This window comes from Gallinula chloropus (assembly GCF_964237585.1).
Source record: "Gallinula chloropus genome assembly, chromosome: 5".
Lineage (NCBI taxonomy): Eukaryota > Metazoa > Chordata > Aves > Gruiformes > Rallidae > Gallinula > Gallinula chloropus.
Window position 1 is genome coordinate 69618627 of NC_140090.1, and position 20652 is coordinate 69639278.

General features: G+C 41.6%; 1 protein-coding gene across 1 annotated transcript in view; it reads left to right on the forward strand.

Annotated features, from left to right (window-relative positions):
* SORCS3 (sortilin related VPS10 domain containing receptor 3) overlaps positions 1-16404 on the forward strand; it is a gene marked incomplete at both ends in the record, with an annotated part of 300986 nt that extends 284582 nt beyond the window's left edge. The window contains 7 exons of the mRNA XM_084265556.1: positions 2389-2512; positions 5111-5223; positions 7063-7194; positions 9079-9178; positions 11256-11361; positions 15572-15732; positions 16340-16404. Of these exons, the coding sequence (XP_084121682.1) occupies positions 2389-2512; positions 5111-5223; positions 7063-7194; positions 9079-9178; positions 11256-11361; positions 15572-15732; positions 16340-16404 (801 nt within the window). The remainder of the gene's footprint in view (positions 1-2388; positions 2513-5110; positions 5224-7062; positions 7195-9078; positions 9179-11255; positions 11362-15571; positions 15733-16339) is intronic.
* Positions 16405-20652: the final 4248 nt, after the last annotated feature.

The following is a 20652-nucleotide window of genomic DNA, read 5'->3' on the forward strand; positions in this document are numbered from 1 at the left end:
AACAGAATACAAGGAGATATGTGTTTGGGATAGGTGCTTTGGACATAGGTGTACATGGAGTAGCTGATCCCGATGATACCTTAGGGTGGTTGTACATGTTGCTGAAGTATGTTAAGGTTTGGATTAGTAAAGAGGTGCCATTCCCATGTGGCTAAATCAAAGACCCAGAGCACCTTTCATTCTTTGCAAAGCACTATCACCACTACCTCATGAAACACACTTCGTCTCTGGTAGAAGTATGGCAAAAGATATAGACATATCAGCAGCAGCAACCTCTTTTCAGTATAACAGTTTGCATCACATCAAAATTCCTTCTGGGATGTTTAATGTACATGTCAGAGCCTTCTGTTTGCCCACTCATGGGGAAACCGTGGTGCTCTTAGTACAGGTGGAAGATGAGGACACTGATGTGAGTGTAATGATGATGAGGTGTGTAATGTATAGTGACAGTATTGTTAGGTGATATATTCTGGTTCCCTGCTGAGGAACTGCAGCTTCTTTTCCTATTCAGCCTGTAGGCATCCCAGGTAGAACCAGATGTGTCTTGTGTCTCCGTGCACTAAAGTACTCTCTTACTAAGGTACTCTCTGTGCTGCTGCATAGGTGAAAGTTGGAACCATTGCATTGCATTTCTACTGTGCTAATTTCTGTGGTATAGCTAAAGGCCAATTTGCTTGGATTAACACAGGTACAGTTTAATAAATGTGTCCAGCTGTCTAATAGGTTTGAGCAAATGAACCTTAAACTATTTGATTTAATTTAGAGTTAGTTTCCAGGTCTTGGTGCTTGAATTAAAATTAAGGAGTTGGCTGAATGTTAAAGCTCCATGATGGAGGTGAAATCATCCATGATAATGGAATGTCCAGCATACACATATATGAAAAGGAAAAAATGTGGTTTTAAAGGCCAGATTGGTTCCTCCTATCAGCCTTTGCACAGAATCACACCCTGTAACCTCCAGGAAGGTTGCTAGTATCACTTTAGTGTGATATAGGCCCATTATGCTTGTCCAGAATATGTGTATATCTAAGTATACACTGGGTAGGCCTCCAGGTCTAGCACAAGCTGGCAGCTTTGCTGTCTTCATCTGCGAGTCCCCTGTGATCAAACAGATTACTTCTTTTCCTACTGCTTTTTCAGCTCATGGATGGGGGCGGTGGGGCAGGGTCAAAGGAAGGCAGCATTCTATTGGGCAGAGAAAGGTGTTTGCCAATCTGGCCTGTGCCAATGGAAATTTTGATTTGGCTATGAAAATGGCATATATGGCCACTGTGAAATGCTGGCGAGCTGGCAGTCTGATGAGATGCTGGGAGGTTTGGTGTGTTCCCTCTAGAAACAAACTAACAGTGTGGTGAACAATGATAGCAATGATACAATGGTTTTACCAGTGCTCTTAGACTTCTGTGTGCTTTTGCAATGGAGGCTGGTATCACTATGTCCATTTTCATGGTTTAATCTAAACCAGGAGATTTGTCTACAGACCAGCTGTCATGTCAATGGCACTGCAAGGGCTAGACCTTTGATTTTCAATATGCAAATCTGTTTTCCCAAACAGGGTGTACTTTTCTCATTTAGATGTGTATCAGTGTGAGATTTTCCTGTGCAAATAAGAGAGCTGTAGTGCTACCAAGAACATTTGTGTTGAAAGGTTCAGATAAAATCAGCCTTCACTGCCAGGGCTCTGAGCTGACTAAATGCAGATCAACTTTACACTGGAAACTTCAGACAGTACCATCAGTGGTTATCATGCCATGCTTTCATCCTTGTTAGCATGATTTGCAAGCTTATGGTTGGAGTTAACGTTACAGGGTGAAACATGGATAAGCAATACTAGGTGCCCTCACTCTGTCCAGAGTAAAGTTGCTCTGATATCAATGGGATGGATGGATGGATGGATGGATGGATGGATGGATGGATGGACGGACGGACGGATGGATTTGTGCTCATGTGACCTGTCATGGATCTGAACAATATAAATTCTTTGAAGAAGCATCTGCATCTTTGGTTTACGTTCAAATACTGTTTTGAGTTGGCCCCTGTGTTTTGTACAGCTAATATAGAACTGTGCTGAGTGTGTGTGTGTACAGCACTGCATTCTGCAGCACTAATTCTGCAACTGCTGACTGTGCTCTGCTGAGGTATTCATAGCATAATGGGTTGCAGTCCATTGGAAGAATATTTCAGGAAGCATTTAATGAAGTGAGAGAAACCTTTGTCTATGAGACAGTTTTCACTGGGTGGTGTTTGGGCCACATTTAGGCCTTTGCAGGGCATGAAAACTCCATTCTTGTATCAGGGAGGAAGGATATCATTAGTTAGGTGCATGTTGTGATCCTGAGTTAATCTCACCCTGATTTTGATATCACCATCTGCATTTGCCTCTTGCAGCCCCTCATCACTTTGGAGAGCAGCATCTCGTACATCTTCGCCATGGAAGGGATGAACACCGTCACTGTGCAGGTTTCTGCAGGCAACACTCTCATCCAAGACACCAAGGAGATCGCAGTACATGGTACCCTTGGCCTTTTACAAGCAGATCTCGGGGGTACCTAGAAGTGAAGAACAGTCATTGTTAAACCAAAATGAGTTCTCTGAACCCCTTAGTGCAAGAAGGGAATGCTTGAAGACAAACTGCAAAGTAGATAAAATGTATCATGATCACAAAATACAAAGTGAAATGGGTGGGGCAGCTAACCAAATTTGTAAGCACTGTTGTAAAGTGGCTGACATCTCATTTGCCCATTGTCTGTGTTACCCTGACTGGGAAATGCCCCCCGCCCCAAACCATTTAGAGCCCGACTGCCTTCCCTTGGCTTCCTAGCTGTGGAAAGAAGTAGTCATAGTGCGTCAATACAGATGATGTAAACAGGAGGGGTCTGGAGGGGTCTGGAGAACAGGGTGCAGAAATGACTGTTGGTGGTATCTTTGCCCATCTTCCATGCCACAGCTGGAGCTCTGTGTCTATTGGACATCCCTGTGGGTAATGTTTAGTATGTTCTTGCCACATCTACACGTCATGGGTCTGGCAGATCACAGAGCTTATCCAGTTTGGGGCTTGAGAGAGGATGACTGGAAGGGCTCTCTCGGTGGTTTTGGCCAGGACTTCAAGATTTCTCCATGAATTTCACCCCAATTTAGTCTTCATTTTCCTTATCCAGTTATTGGCATCCAGCATTTGAAGGCAAGCTTTTCTTTGGGTAGCAAGTTTTATTGAGAGACCTGGGCTTCAAATACCTGAGGTTGCACTGTGTGGTTGAACTGTGTCTCTTGGTTCAGTAATTAAAAGATAAATAAATGTCCTGCTGGTGACTGGAAAGGTATATATTCAGATTTAACAGCCAGCTAAATAGATATTTATTGATTGCTGGGCTGTGGAATGCCATAGGTTTGAATAATTTGTTCATATGATTTAGTAATACGCAATTTCGCTCTTAGCAAATGTAAGTAACCTTCTATTTGATCATTTTGGGCATTCTAAAATGCAGTGTTTACTTCTGGGAAACTTGCATCTTTCCATTAGTTTCTGAAGTAAACCTGAATTGAGCGTATCTGAGAGGGGTCTCTGCAGGTGATATCGATCTTTGTAGTTCTGAAGTAAAGGTCCTGGTAGGTCCCACAGCGCGCTCCTCATTCTCTGTTTTTAAACACCTTGGAAAAGATTTTGCCATTCTTGTTAAAAGATCCAAAGCTCTGGGCTTTATCACAAAGAGAAACTGTACCAGTTGCAATGTCCAAGTAGTCCTGTGCGTCATCATGCTTCAGAGTGACCTGATCTAAGGAAGGAATCCTTCCAGACCCCAGTCTGGTGATTGATTCAAAAGTCTGAGTACATAAACAAGTGACACCTTCAGTAAACATGCATTCTGCTGAATTTGTATCCTAATCTGTGTCCTGTATTATTATGGCTCTAGGCAGAAAGTCATGGCTCTCTGATGTTAGTGGAGGAGATTTATTCAGGGTTTTCTCAAATTGTGATTAATAGACCAGAATTTACTCAAAAAATAAATTGGTCATGGTTCAGAGGGTTCAAAAGTCAAAGGCTTTATGTATCAGGCTCTGGGTTGAGCCTTCAAAACTTGAGATATTTTCCCTGCTGTCTTTGATGCTTGTTTTATTTTAAAAAATACTGCACCATCTGAAAAGAAAGAACAGATCTTGCAAAAATGCAACATAAGTGCTGTGCTGGCACATCTCTGCTGTTCCATGGATTTCCTCATTTATACTCTTGCTGGTTTATCCTGATCTAAAACTGGTATCTTACAAATGATTAATGATACTTATTTGAAGTGCTTGGAGATCATGTAGTTCAAAGTGAGGCACAGCACATCTCCAAAACCAGAAAGGAGAGTCTTTTACCCTGAGAACTTTTATTTGAGTGTCATGCCCATCCTGGATCTGTCCCTTCCACTGGCCCAAATCCATCGCACGCAGTTGTCATGATGAGTCCAGGCTTGGTCTCTCTGGTGACACCAGAGGGGAGAATTGGAGAAAAAATTAAATTTGTCTTTATCTGAAGTCTGTAAAGTTCTTCTTCCTCCCTGCGATCAGTCAATTAGGAAGTAATTTCAGTGTGTTTCATGAATAGCCATTGCTTGATTAGCCAGTCATTAGCACCACTGGGTTCTGATTTGTTGGAGTTTTAACCACTCATGGCTTCCCTCCAGGAGAGCAAACAGATAATACCTGCTTTTGAAAACATTACTTACAGTAAGTGTTTGTTCTGCAGAGTGCAATGCATGCGATTGCACAAACCTTCCAAATTTCAGCCAGATGCTGCCTTATTTACTGATCAACTTCTCTGTAAGCAGAATCCAATGAAGTTGACTGGCAAAGTTACAAAGCCCAGAGACATCTTCTCAACTCCCCCATTCTTTTTTATGGGAAAATCCACACATTGGCATTAGGGCAAAATGTCCTTTATAAAAACCTTTATAAGAACTCTTTCCTCACAAGCGTTCTGTCCTGCTTGGTGTTAGCCAGCCCTTTTTCTTCCTTCAGCCTTTCCTCTCTCGCTCACTTTAAGATAATTTATTTATGGTCTTCCTGTTGTGTGCTGTACCCTGATCACTGCCCATTTAATCTTCTCATAAATACTGTTGTTCTATTCCAGAGTATTTCCAATCTCAGCTGTTGTCATTTTCTCCCAACTTGGACTATTATAACCCTGACATCCCTGAATGGAGACAAGACATTGGCAAAGTCATCAAGACAGCTCTAGCACAGGTTAGCATCTGGTTCCTCATCTGTACTAACATTGACTAGGCTGTTAAAACATGCACTGTTTCAACATGCTAACTTAAAAGAATGGGAAAGAACAGCAGTAATGAAGCTATCATTTTAAATCGATAAAAAGCTTCTTAATATGCTGGATCTTTTTACAGAGGCAAACTATATTGGGAATTTTGTGGATATATTATAATTACTTTTATTAATGTTTCTGTGGTGCTTTTTAGCTTTTAATATCCCCGAGGACTTGACAATTCTAGATTGTAATAGTACGATTATTATTCTTATTTTGCCAGATTGCTATAACAGTATCTACTGTTTTCTACTCCAAACATTTGAGTAGCATTACTGTGTGTTGTTGAACAGCTGATCCACTTCATCCCAGAAGACAGACATAGTATGTTAGACAAATGAGGAAGATATTTTTACCTCTTCCTGATAGTCCTTTAATGCAGCTAAATGTAGCAACTGGTGAACATTATAAAGCTCTACTCCCCTTCCAACTGGGGCGAAAAATGAGGATTCAGGGGGAAAATAAACTTACCTTCAAAGTGCAGGACAAAGAAAGAGTTCTGTGAGTGGAAGATACTCAATCTTCCTTTGGGATTAATTAGAATATGTAAACTAGTGCTCATATTCTTGCAGGAAAGGGGACAGAATAATTTATGGTATCGAATAGCCAGGGACTTTGGTTTTGTGTGAAATCAGGAGATAGATTTAGGCAAGCTTTTCTGTTTTTCACCTTCTGCCAAAAATGTATCTTGCTTTTTATTTTTTTTTGCTTCAGCTACAGCTGTTCTTAGAAATGGAGGCTGATTATTTTTACAGGGAAAGTACATTCCTGCTCAGATTTTCTCATCTGCAGCCCACTCAAAATTCACAGTTTATAAGAGTTTCCTTGATTGTTTTCCCATCCCAAGAAAACACGAAGTTCATTTGTTTAAACTGTTGTTCCCTTTTACTGTATTCAGAGTCAAGCTTGTAGAAAGAAGAGATTAATCAGGTTTTAAACATGGATTGTAGAAATCATGTAGAACTGCTTGCTTGTATAACCTTTTGTGACTACCTGGTTGCAGGCTGTGGTCTGTGCTTATAGGAATGGGCTGCTCTATTGACGCATTTCAGTTCAGGAATGAAGCCAAGGAGCTTGAGGTGGGGAGGTAATGGGGCTACCCTCATATAGCAGAGTTTCTGAGGGAGAAGTGGCTTCCTGCCCTACTGAAGATGCACAACTTGGATTTGGGGAGAGAGGGCACTAGCCTTGGTGGGAAGGTTATGCTGAAGACAGTTTTAAGAGTCAGGTGTGGAACTGACTCTTGATTCAGCAGACTGGACAGTTCCCAGCACATCCCTCCTGCTCAGTCCCAGTAGTAAAAGGTTTTCCACTGGAGATGTTAAGTTATTCATGTATTGCAAATGTGTATTCCCAGAACCTGATGTTAGAAGGTGATTGCAGACCATTTTCTTCGTATGTCCCTGTTAGATGTACTCTTACCAGAGAAAGACAGACTCTCAGGATCTGAGTTTGGGTCATTCTTTTGTAGTGAGAAGGACTATATGGAAAATTCAGATCTGGAGACATGGTAGCTTTGAACTTTGGGTTGAGATTTGTGGGTCCGGGGTTGTTGTCAAGCCTATATTTACTTCTAGAAATGGAATCAATCATTACCAGAACATCTATTTCTGATACACCAAATGGGCAGTAGCTGATTAGGAACACAACTCCTAGAGTGGAACTGGCAAATAACAACTTGATGGGAGTACAGTTTGCCATAGTGAATGGAAACATCAGTAACTGAATAGCAGCTAGAGACCTCCTTTTTACTTTTCTTTTAGGTGACTGGTATCCCAGATGAACAGATCTTGGTAGCTGTTTTTCCTGGGCTGCCTACTTCTGCTGAACTCTTCATACTTCCCCATAAAAATGCAACAGAAAGGAGGAAAAGCAGCGAGGCTGATCTGGAACAAGTAAGGAAAGATGGATTCATGGGACATTCATTTTTATCATACCATTTGCAGATGGACCCCTTAGCTTATGCAGCACTGGAAATGACTTTCAATAAGTGTGATGGAATTGGGTGCATCTGGGACTATGGCAGTATAGTTTATGACATTAAAGAAAATTCTTTTCAGAGGAAAAACAGGCTTTTCTAATACCTCACTGAGATATGTCACAGTCTACCAGCAGTGGTTCTTCCAAAATCAGTGGTGTGTCCTTATTACAGTAGTTATGACCAAAGGAACCTTGAATATGTACTCCCTCTACTCCCTGGAGGAATGCTAATAGACAGAGGCCAAAGCAGCAAGATAATATACTGAGGTTTACTAAAAATAAATCAGGCTCTTCAGCTCGTATATCACTGGAACAAGAGCTCTTTTTTTCCTGCAGCAGCGAATGGCGTGTGCAAACTATATTTGGAAGTTACAATATCCATCCATTTAGATAAATAGGTAATTACAGTGATGAATAGCAACAGTGATATGTAGGCAAGGGAAGGGCTAGGAACAACAGCACTAGTCTGCTGAAGCTTTCATGCTAGAATTACCAAGTGATTAAATCAGCTCTATAATGGCAAAGGAGTGAAGTACTGCTGGAAAGGCTGCTTAGCTCTAGCTTATGTCTCCATATGCAGCATTTTTACTGCATGCAAGCTATGTGTGAGCCCATCTTCAAGTAACTCTTGAAGGACTAACTCTTCTGTGATCAAACGTTAAATAATTCTGAGGACTGATGAATTCTGTGGAAGGTCTTGTTGCCAACTGAGCAAAGTCAGTCCCCTCAGAGTAGTACATTTGTCCTAGGAAGCTAGCAAAGCTGGCCTCTTAAATTTATGGTGGTGAGTGTGCACAAACATATTCTAGTGGGAACCTTTAGAAAGCTTGGAGAGATTTTCTTGGAGTCATTTCTGTCGTGTTCTGTAGGATCTACCCATATTAGAATTCCCTCCAAATAAGTGACTGTGTCAGTATTTCACATATCAATGTTATTCACACATCTCAAATTAGGTTTCTGAACAGCTGATCACGAGGCCTGAAGCTCTAACTTTATTTCATGGTCTGCTAAGTTGTACTTTGTCACCTGTTGTAGCCTTCTGCTTGAGGAGCTCTGCCCTGGAGAGTAGGCCATCAGAACTATTCAGTAGCTGTGCTCTGACTATCAGAACTACTCTAGGAAGATCAGGCATTAACAAAATCAGGATCCAGTGTGACATGCCAAGTATGTGCTCTCAGGCAACCAAATAACACATCACAGCTGGGTTGCTGAGCCATTAGTAAACTCCAGTCCCAGGCTCCTCTTCTAAATGAAGGAGAAACATGGCAAGTTTGCCATTAATCCTCAAAACTGGATTGTCTCATCTCCAGCAGGATGATGCTACACAACTAGTATTGTCCTGAATCAATGAGTGAAGAAGTATTGTTAGGCTGAACTAGCAAACTCAGTTCCATCATCCACTAATGAAAAGCCAGTATGTCATTGATTTCCAAGTGCATTACATTCAAACATTGTGGAGGGTGAAAAGGTCCTTGGTTCTTTTCCCCCTCCCCTATCCTACTCCAAAAAAGATAAAATTTGCTAACTTTCTTGGTTTGCTTCCTGGGAGAGGTATAAAAATATACTCTGTGAGTCTCAGAAGTCCTGAAGGGAGAACTTGCATGCAGTAATGCTCAGTTCCATCTAAAGCACATGCGCATGTTTCTCTCCACTTCCTCAGTGTCTTGCTTCCCTTCTCTTCCTGAAGCCAGTAACAGATGTTAGTCACCATTCACAGACTACATGCATTCCTGAATGTTCTCCAGAGCCTGCTGTCCTCTATATAGTAACTACTGTATTTATTATTATTATTTCATCAGGTGGTAGAAATCCTTTTTAATGCTCTCAACCAGAACCTGGTCCAGTTTGAACTGAAGCCTGGTGTTGAAGTCATTGTGTATGTTACTCAGTTGACATTAGGTGAGTGTGGAGTCAAATGCATAGCTATGGTTCTCTTGAGGTTTCAGGCAACGCCAGGAGAACCAGCCTACACTGGAGCACTCACAGTTTGGTATGTGCTGCTGAAATACGTAGGACTGATCATATTGAGAGACATCTGTGGTAGAAGCAGGAAGTGTTAAAAAGCCAGCAGTGGTGTCTTCATGCACCAGTTTGTACAAGTATTAAAAGTACCTTTTAAAGTTCCCTATGGCTTAATTAACTAGTGCATTGATGTTTTACAAGTGTTTTAGAAAATCAGGTGCATGGTGCTCTGTTAAGCCCTTGCTGGGAACCTATGGAATTCAGTGTATTACCAACTCTTAGGGGTATTGGATCAAATCCTTATTGCAAAGGGCTTGTTAATGTTATGGCTAGCCAAGAAGCTTTACAGGAGGAAAGCACTCATGAAAAGAAGATCTAGGCTTCTTTCAGGGAATATGTGCCTGAATATTGACTTCTACAAATTAGAACGTATTTAAATTTACCTATCTCCATTTTCACACTGAGTAATGAATAGTCACTTTAAGCTTCATCACCCTCTTTGCTTTAAACCACCCTAGTGTGAAGCTCTCAACTACTTCTGAGAATTTCAGCCAGCCTAGTGTGAAGCTCTCAGCTATTGCTGAGACAGTGGTGACTACAGAGGAGATGATGCATTTATTTTTACCCTTGCTTTTTATGACTGCCCTTGCAATTATCTGAAATGTGGGATCTTGTGCATCTGACATTGCTGATAGACTCTCCAAAAGATTGGGATTCATGTAATACACTTCAGCTTCTTTTTACATGAGACTTTCAGAGAGCCCAGAGCTGGGCTGTAACGAGGCTTGTGACGTATCCTACAAGTAATGCCCTTTTGCCTTCATTCTCTGACTGTTGTATGGGCATGAGAGTCAGATGTTAACAGGAGTAGACTGCAACAAATTATTTTGCAAAACTGGGAACTAAATCCAAATAACTGCAGTCTCAAGGTTCAGAATCTGGGTTTGTTCTAAGACATTGCAAAGCGTGGATTTGGCTTACAGTGCTCAACTATTCCTACACAAATCCCAGTGGGGTGCTGCTTTTGTTTCATGACCATTCCCATGGTATTTTGACTCTGGCGAAATGACAGTCAGTTGCTTTCCATGAAGAGTCCATAGAAGTGGTAGAAGGAGAATAATGGCAGCATCAGACTTGAATGCAGAAATTTGGCAGTGGAACGAGAGATGACTCTATTCATACAGACTTTGTCCCACTTTTCTGGGTGACATAAAAAGAATGGAGAACAGTAAAAAGCCGAAACCAAATATTTATGCAGAGAAAGAGAGAGAGACTTGGCTGCTACTTATAACTATTTACGAATCATTAGAGACTTCTCATCAGGCTCTTGATTCTCAGCACAGTGCTCAGTCCATTAAGATGGTATACTCTGATGAGCTGCGAGAATAGCTGCATAAACAAGATATAGTAATCCACTTTATTTAGCCCTCCAAAAATGCCAAGGGTAGATGGATCAAATCTCCAAAATGTTAGAAGGTAGTATATGCTTTGGTCCAGGATTATTGCTTTGGGCTTCTCTACATTGTGAAAACTGACTCAATTAAAAAAGTCTATAAGGTCCAATACAAGAATGAAATTTTAGACTGAGTCCATCACATGTGAGACAGACATGGAAGATGGGTCCTTGGAAGATGGGTCCTCTGAGGTAGCTTCTCTAAAGGGAAATATACTAGCATGAAGCCATACTTCATAAATTCCATTTCCACTTTGATCCCTGTAAAAGCCTGAAAAGAAACAGCCCAGAGTGTTAACACAGGAGTTACCAGCTAAGCATGGCTTGCTGTGCCTTTTCACTAGGAGATGTTACCATGTACTGTCTTGAAAAGGGAGCTTGGCTTTCAAAGGACAAAAGAGTCAATTTGTTTCCTACTGATTGGTCTTGCCAAAACCAGCATGCACCATGCAGTGGTAATAAACCAAATGTGGCAAAACCAGAATTGAGCTCAACTCTCTGGTGGTTACATGTTCTCTAATAATATCTTGCAAATGTAATGCTCTGCCTTTCCTCCTGCAGCACCTCTTGTTGATTCCAGCACGGGTCATAGCAGTTCGGCAATGCTGATGTTGTTGTCTGTGGTGTTTGTAGGCTTGGCTGTTTTTCTAATCTACAAATTCAAGAGGTAAGTTGAGAAACTTGGAGGATGGGAGAAGGAGACAAAAAGTGGTTTACAAGAAATCTAGGCAGAGTGGTGCCTGGACTGCAGACTCAGAATGAGTTAGGCTAGCCTAAGGCTTACAGCAGTATAGTTCCCTATTTCTCATATATAGAGAGGCGACCCTCCACTGCCCTTCCACCTCAAACTCTGTACTCTGCAAGCTCACAAAGAGCTCAAAAATCAAGCCATGACCTGCTTCAGCAGATGTATTTGAATGATAGACCAGAAATGGGAACCCTGTATGCTCACTGAGTACTGAGCTACACAATGCAGACTTAGTCAAAAAAATCACACAATGGATGTCATCATAGTCTGTATTCACCTGGCCAACTGCCTTAGTCCAGCAGTATTTCATTTGTATCTTGCAAAGTGAATAGCTTAGTCTTGCAGAGGAACAGGTGTGATTATGTTAAGGGTGGGAGACTCAAAGCCAGAAAACTATGTGTTAAGCATCAAAATGCTTTGAGGAATCTGTGCTGAGATTTTCTGTGCCAGATGTTAATATAAACCTTTTGCTTCCAGGCAGCAGGCAGGACCTGTGCTGGCCCATGACACTTTGCTGCTGCAAGCTGTGAAACAAAATACAGGATAAGAATGGCCTGTTTGCTGAAGGACTGCCTTATGAGAATATAATTTAGGCAGATGGGGCTCCTTAGGAGGAACTTTGCATTCAGTTCAGTACTTACTGTGTTAAATGGTGTATGTGCCCAGATCCTGCCTAGTGGCAAAGTACTGTATTAGAAGCATAAGCTGAGGCTGTGTCTGTCTTTTTAAAATATAAAAAAAAAATTCTGGACATGAGTAGTTCCTCCCAGTTGGGAAGCTAGAGCTTTTGCTGTTCAGATTCCAGCTCTATGTTTCTCTTTCCAGCATTTCTGCAGCCCAAGATAAGGCTAATACTTTCTCATGGTATTAGTGGGATATAAACAATATTAAAAACAGAATGATAAGACAGGCACGTATCCTAGTCTCCAGGTCTAAAGCTCCCCTCATTTCTTACCTCTTGTATTAACTGTTGTCAAAATCAACGGGTGGCACTGCTTCTAGTGCTTAAGCACTAGATCAAGAGATCAAGATCTCTCACCAAGCTCTCACTGACTTCATTGGCCTGGGACAATGTCCAGAGAACCCATGTGTATGAATTTGCTCAGGTGCAGATTTCCAAGCCTTCAGAGTGACCTGCTTATTGCAGTGTGAAATGCTCTCCTTTTCTGCAAGGTGGAATACAGCTTCCCAGGTGAATGGGGAGTGGGATGTGTGACTTGTTTAAGGCATTGATTTAATAATGTTCTGGGGACACGGCTGATGATTTCTCTCACTCCCAGATGAGTGAGGGCAGAGAAGTGTCTGTGAAATGTGTCAAGATGTAGGTACAACACTTGGAAAGACATGCTTTCCTTTGTGTCTTGGTGAGATGGTTTCTTAGGTTTGGCCCAATGTCTTTGGCTCTGTGATCAACAATCTGTTACCAGGAAGAACAATCTATGTATTCTGGCTGTCACAGAGCATTGAGGAGCCTTTTATCCACTTTGCTTTTGCAGGCTCCAGGTCATGTTCAGCTACTACAGCTCATAAAACTGACTCTTGTACTACTTAAGCATCCTGAGTCTGGAGAATAGCAGCCATGAGCCTTGTGCTGTGCCTCAGCGCTGGGAAGACCCTGTTTTGTTAAAATCAGTCTAAAAATCAAATGTATTACAAATTGGGAGTGAGCAGGAAGGTGGTTAAAACATTGGGTTTGCTTAGCCCGAAGTTCGTCAGCTTGCTTTCACCTCTCATGTGCTCTGTCCCAAAGAGGACAAACCCAGGTCAAGTGACAAAGTTTAGAATTAAGGCAAATACCCAGAGTGTCCTCAGCTTGATTTTTTTTTTTAGAACAGAAAGAACTTTTCAGCTCTGTCTAAAAACTCTGGCTGAATGGATCAGAAGTGAGAGCATGCAACAATTCTTAATGGAAAAAGGAGGTGAAAACAAAAGCTTTCCTCTAGCTGTCAGTGATGTGGAGGTCCATTAGCCATATGTACTTTTCTGATTAACAATGCTCCCAGCCTGAATACAGAACTGCTGCTTACAGGAAAAGGTTGTGGGGAGAGCATGGGCCTGCATGAATTTTTAATTCTACAACTTTACCGAATCAGTACTTTGCTGGTTTGCACACAGACTCCTTATTATGAGTCCATCAAGTTACAGACTCAGCAGGCATGTTAAACACTGCTGCCAGAGAGATGCTTGTTGAGGATAGAAAGGATGCTTGTACTTGATGGAAAGGGAAGGAAGGGAGAAAAGTAGGGAAATAGTCTGTAAAAAGGTTATTTCTTTCTGGGAGATCAAGCATATAGCAGGTTAATACTATATGTGTATGGGTGGTGAGTAATAATGAGGCACTCAGTGTGCGTGTGTGTCCTGGGATGGGAAAGCAGGAGTGTATGTGTGCTCAGGTGCTCAGAGACGTGCAGTGGGACCTTGCAGCCACCTCCGTCTGTGCTGGGAGGCACAGGAGGATTAGTGTGTGTGTATGGAGGCACATAGGTACAGCTCTATCAGTTTCTTTTTTCCCCTAAGTTTGAAGTACCTGGAGAGTCTCTGCCTCACAACTCTGAAGAGCTTTTCTTACCTCTCTTCTCAAAGCTCAGAAGACTATCACTTCTCTACCACTGCATTTTTTGGAAGCAAAACTAAGTCTTACAACATCTCCAGACATGTTGTCATGTCCATATCTCTACACACCTCCAGAAATATTCTGGGAACTTAAATCCTATGGGAAAGCATTTGTTCTTTCTCATCCAATGTGTGCTTTCCCTGTGTGGTGCTTGTGTCTTCTAGTGATCTGTAAGGCAAGTCTGAAGGTGAGAAAGAGGGGGCAGGTCAAAGGGAGAAGAACATGAGGAGGTTTTTTTAACTAGTGCTAAACATCCCAAATATGCCCTGCCTTGCTGCTGGTTAAGAACAGAATGCCAAATCAAGCCAACAGCACAGGTCGTTTGAGGCCAGAACTTCACTGGTATAAAATTAACATAGATCTATTGAATTCAGGAGAGTTGAGGCGATTTCCACTGTTTGCAATCTCTTGACATATCCAACAGCAGACAGGCCAGGTAGAGAGACAGCATTTTATATAGCTTGTTTTGAACACGTCTTTCTCTCTCCTCTGTGCTTTTAGGAATCGAAAAACTTGAATTTTTCTTCTATTAGCAGTGAGGACTGCATAACACAGTCCTTTTAAGGGCATTAGAAAAAACAGTCACCTTCCAACAGGCAACTACTCACAGATAATCCTAGCAACCCCTATGATGCTTAACACATTACCTTTCAGTTCTCTCCTTTTAAACTTGCATTCCTTCAGGGATTACTCTCTAACAATCTGTCTAGGCCTATCTAACAATCTGTCTAACTAACTGACTTTCAAGGATATCGTTCTACCAATCCAAGTTCACTTGTCTTGGAAGAAGCAAGAAGAAATAATCCCCTCACTTTCTTGGCTTCCTGAGCAGAAAAGGAAAATAAGTCCCTGCAAACTTGCATGATCCATAGCATGGCAAACTGTTTTTGTAATGAAATGGTAACAAATAGACTTTGGGTAGGTGTTATGAGGTCCAAGATCTTTCTGTACTCTGAGGCAGGACCAATTCCTTATAACTCCTTCTCATGTGGCAGTTCCTACTGAGTCAGTGTGGGCCTGTCAATAGAAACAAGCCTAGATATTTTTTTCTCAGTTGATAGTAGTCCTCAAATTGATTTTTACTTTTGGTTTCCAATGCGCCACTGATCATGTAATAAATACTGGGAGAGTTGGAAATTGCAGCTGATTGTACTTAGTTGATTGCTGCTCTCTGAGCTGGGTGAAGTGCCCACTGTGTGCACGACTTCCCATTTAAAAGTTTAGGACCAGATCATTAAGGCTTATAGCTGGAGGAGCCTTTGGGCACAGGATAGGAAGGCAGTGGCCTGAGATTTGGGGTAGCTTTAGGCTGGTTGGAAATTAGCAAATGCTAATATCACTTTCAGAGCTGAACATCACTGTAGTGTTTTCACCATCCTGAGCGCTGATACTTTGCATCACTGCTGGTGCTGCGTTTCTGGGCTTGATCTCATTTTAGTTGGCCTGATTAATCTATGACATGCCAAGGACCACAGTGTAACAAAATATAGCCTCTCCTTTTCCTTTCCTGTGCAGGAAAATCCCCTGGATTAACATCTATGCCCAAGTTCAGCATGACAAGGAGCAGGAAATGATTGGCTCTGTCAGCCAAAGTGAAAATGCCCCCAAAATCACTCTGAATGAGTTCACAGACCCTGAGGAGCTGATGGACAAAGAGCTGGACACACGAGTGATGGGTGAGAGACAGCCCTCAGCTGGGGTTTGTTTCACAGTATGGGTGAGCACGTTGGGCATTGGGGTATCAGGAGAGGCAGCAACTGTGACCCCAGGTACAAGCAGAGCCTCAGGCACTGCGACAGTGAAAAAATTTCTATCTGCAACATAGTTATGGGGAGGGGGGAGGGTTCATGCAGATTTTCAGTTTTTCTCACTGTGTTACATGACCAGAATAGGAACCTGGAAACAGCAGTAGGTTACAGAAGTTTGTAATGGCTGTGGCTCTGACCCGTGCCTGCTCTTGACTCTCCTTGTCCTGTGGAGTGGTCCCAAATTCCCTGAATGCTCAGAAGAATCAGCTGAGCCAAACTTACACTGTTGGTGTGCTGTCATTACAAGTGAATATGTCCCTAATAGCTTAATGAGTTTACTGCTGGTCGACTGAGCTGTAGTAACAAGCTTTCTGCATGCTCCATGCTTATTGCAAATGCAAAAAAGGATGTGTTACTTTTAAGCACCTCTTCTGTCTTTACACTTACACAAGCACATCCTAAGAAGGAGTGAGAAGCAATATAGACCACACTGTTGAGGCCAGAGCACTGACCGTCTTCATTTTCTCCTCCACAGGAAGCATCTCAACAATTGCCAACAGTGAAAGCACAAAGGAAATCCCCAACTGCACTAGTGTTTAATACTGAGAATCCACTTGGTCTACAGCATTTCTGACTTTTTATTTGTAATTATTATTGTTATAATAATTATTATTATTATTAAAAAAAAAGAGTTATATGTCATTATTATCATTTGGGAGGGGATGGGGTGGGCTTTTCCTGTTTACCAGGGCTGCATTCATAAATAGCAGGGATTCTTCATATTTAGGAAATACTCATCAGATTAGAAAGAAATAACAAAGAACGAGTCAAGTGTGCAATGGGATTTGAATGCCAGCCTCCTGTTAAATACAGAATGAGAATTAAGTCGTCAAATCCAACAGGTAGATATAGTACCTTAGGCAACATGTTGTAGGTAATTGTTCCTTTTCATCCCTTTTTAAAATAAGTCGTGAATCAGCTACTTCATCCTGCTAGAGGGCTCAGGCTGGGTTGTAGGACCAGGCTCTGCAGCATGCCAACAGCCCTCTCTTTCCAATGACACGCATGTCTCAGCTTTTTGCAGGATCTTGCCTCTTTTAATTACTTTTAATTTCAGTCACCCTCTGGCACTGTTGACTGCTGAGAGAGGATTAAAAACCCCACAAAATCTGAGCAAACACACACGTCAGTGTTCCTTGGACTGCAGATTGGCTGGAGGGGACAGCACCACGAGCAATGAAGGAGCATGCCCAAGTTTATGAATGCAGCCCAAACCCCGTGCATGTGAATAGCGAGGATGCCGAAGGCCTACTGTAGATAATTATTACAATGTACATAGATTTTTATTTCTTGGGAAATAATTTAATGTTTAGTAAAAGAAGATATGTTTAAAACAAAAACCTGAACCACAGACACACATGCACGCACATGCACACACATACACACACACACGTGTGCGAGTTCGTATACGCCACTCAACCAGGGACTGTGGTGAGCACTTGAATCACACTTTGGTTCCAAGCGTGTTCCAGTTGTCTGTCATATTTCAATCTGATGCCATTGTCTATAAGCAGCATAGTTTATTTCTCTGTGTGTATCTGCAAGCTACTTTTTTTTTTTTGATGTATATATATTATCATTCTTATGATGGAGCAGAAAACGAGATTAGCTGGACAGACTATGAACCTGTCAGGAATATTTTAATGATGTTTATAATCTATTCACCTTTGTCACTGTTGTCCACTTCTGAGAAGGATCCTGGTGACATCCATTAGGGAAAATGAGGAAAACAAACCCAACATTATCACCAGTGTGGACAAATATCAGTGTGCTTGCAGTACCTAGTACAACCCCAACTCAACAGTGGGTCAGGGAGTAGCAGCTTTATTCCCAGTGAGAAGTCATGCTTTTAGCAGTTAAACTGGTGAAGTGCTATTCAGGATGTGTAAGAGTAGTAAATTTTGGCTGAAAGTAATTTCTGCATGGTGGGATGGTGCTTTCTGATTAGAAAAGGGGAGGTAATGAAGAAAGGTAGTGACAAAGCTCTTTAAGAATCCTGTAGCACACGGAGTTGAGGACAGCCCTTAGGAGTGGTGGTGTTTCGGGGCAGGAGTTTGACTTTGTGGTAAGTTACTTCTATCCATTTTTCTTGAGTTGATGATGTTAACACTTGACCTTATTCTGCAGAGTATTGAGTTATAAGCCCCAGCATGAGTGGAAGGAAAATTGGAAGGAGGTTTGGGAGGATGTTCTAGTGCTTGTGTGATAACAGGAGGCAGAAATGAGACCAAGTGACAGTCTTTGTTACCATTTTTAAAGATCTGGATACAGTACTCTGTGTCACCTTTAATATATCTGGACTGAGATGAGAAGATGGCTAGAATTTGAGTGGTGCTTACTACTTCTCTGCATTGCAACATGCCAGTTGGCTACAAAGCAGACTCAGCTACATGCATTCACTCCTATTAATGGGCTGGAATGTCTTTCAAAACTTATAATCTTGATGGGTCTGAAGGTGGAGAGAAAAGTACTTAAACACATTTTTCCAGGAAAACACAAAAAATATTTAAAGATTAAAATTGTTAGACCAAAGTGTAGGGGATTACTGTTTTGGGTAAAGTGCTAAAGCTAAATAATCTCAATTATTCATCTTCATTTCAGTCAGGCTTGTGGGCCTTTTCTGTTGATTTAAAAAGAATTCTGTTTCCTCCCTCACTTTTCTGCTCTAGTTCCTAATATAAACTGGAGAGTGATGGCTGTGTTATTCTATTTAACCTTGAGTTTCCATCCATCACATGTGTGGAAACTGTTGCATTACTGTCTCTGTTCTACTGAAACACCAAAGTAGTTTACAGTAATGGCCCGGTCTGGTGATAACACTGTTAGCACAAGGCCATAGCTTCCCATTTAGGTATATATGGGAGGGGTGTACATAAACAGTGGTCCTGTGGGCCTTGAGGGAGACTGTGGGCTGATCTCAGTCATAGCTGATTTTCTCTGGATTTGAGAGACTGCTTTTGTGAGGTGCTGCAGAGAGCCAAAAGTGAAGTACTCACTGTTTTCCATGTTAACTTTTTCTTTTATAGACCAGGAAATGAAGTGAAAATGTTTGTTGTCTGGAGTTTTCTAGGTTTTTCACAGAATTGTTTTCCTATTGATTTAAAAAGAAAGGCAGAGGATTAGTTTTCACAATTTCTTTTTACTATTTTAGAAATTTGTTTCAATTTTTCTCTTTATGCTCTAAAGATGGCTGTTAAATATCTCATAATGGATGGGAGGAAACAAGGAGGAAAAATTGGGAGAAAAATTGGCTGAAAGATGCTCCTTTAGGACACTAGAAGGGTAACTACTGAGTCCCAGTTGTCCCTAGAGCTGTATGTATCCACGGGACCGCTGTATTGGATTGGACAAACAGTACTGTCCATCTTTTTAGGAGCTGTGGCATTAGCACAGACTGGAGTATTGGCCACTTTTATTTGTATATCTCATGCTGGGGAATAGCAACTTGGGAATGTCATTAAAGGTTTTTCCCCTGTAGGTTTTACCCCTGAGGAAAACGTAATGGAAATCCTCGAGGCTCTAGAGTATTATTTACCTGAGTAAGGAGGGAAAAAGCCAATGCCATGACTAGAACATAAAGTTCTAGCCATTGTAGTTTGAGCCATTGTAGTTTCCCACATTGTAGTTATGTATAAAGATATGTATGAAGAGAGAGCGAGAGACTGGGTCAGTGCCCTCTATCACAGCCAGCCTTTCCCCCATGATGGATTCTACTGTATTAGCTGTAACTTAGGAATAATGCATGAGACCTGGAGACTAGATGCAGCTTCTGGCTCTCTGTGGCTATCAGTCTGAAGTACACACCCAATAGACCCTCTACTTTCTTTAACCTGTGCTTGAAAACCCCAACGCTAAGCCCAGAAGGATCCGAGATGAGGCTGAGATCTGCAGATCCCAGTCTCTGCTGGGGACTGCAGAGTTTTGCAGTTGCACTTGCTGTCAATAAGTTCATGTTCAGGAGAGTGTGCATTTTCTTCTGGACTAAGCTTTGGTTTCAAGGACATGCAAAGATGTCCTGTTCTCCTCCCTTTCCCTTCAATCCCACATACATTCCAGGTCTGAGAAACCAAACCAGAATCCTCACATTCCTTCTGATGTTGGGCAGTGCATTAAACCCAAACCACCACCATGGTTTTAAAGGATTAAATGAGGCAGACAATTGCAATACCTGTATTAAACACAGTAATACAAATGCATGAGTCATATATATACATATATATATACTGTTCTTGGTTTTATTGTTCCATTTGAATATTTCTACTGTAAAAAAGGCAGTGGTTTTGAAATTGTTGAAAATAAATGTATTTTTGTACATCAGAGTTACCCCTGGCTGCTCTTTCAGTCCTTGTTCTTCTCAAATTTCCTTTTGGCAAAGTCTGCTCTGTCTTCACTGCATTTCCCTTGCCATATCTAGCCCTTCAACCTTATCTGTCATTCAGGGTCATGCAAAGCACATGGAGGGCAAGCAGAAAAGCGTTATCAGGGAAGAATTTTAAGATAAAAGATAAAACCATTACCTCTCCTTCCTTCTTACTGCTCTCCTCTGAAAATAAGTATCTCCTTGCCTTTCCATTCCACAGGCTGATTCTCTTTGGAACCTGGGAGGTGAATAGGAGAGAATTACTTGCTTATGCAGACAGGCTTTAGGCTGGAACATGCTGTAGAGTGTCTATGAAAAAAAAACCAAAACCCAAAACCTCCAAACCAACCAAACAACTAAAACAAAAAAACACCCCACTTTCTTCACTCCTTGGCACCAGATACTGTTTAAAAATGAAAAGAGAGCAT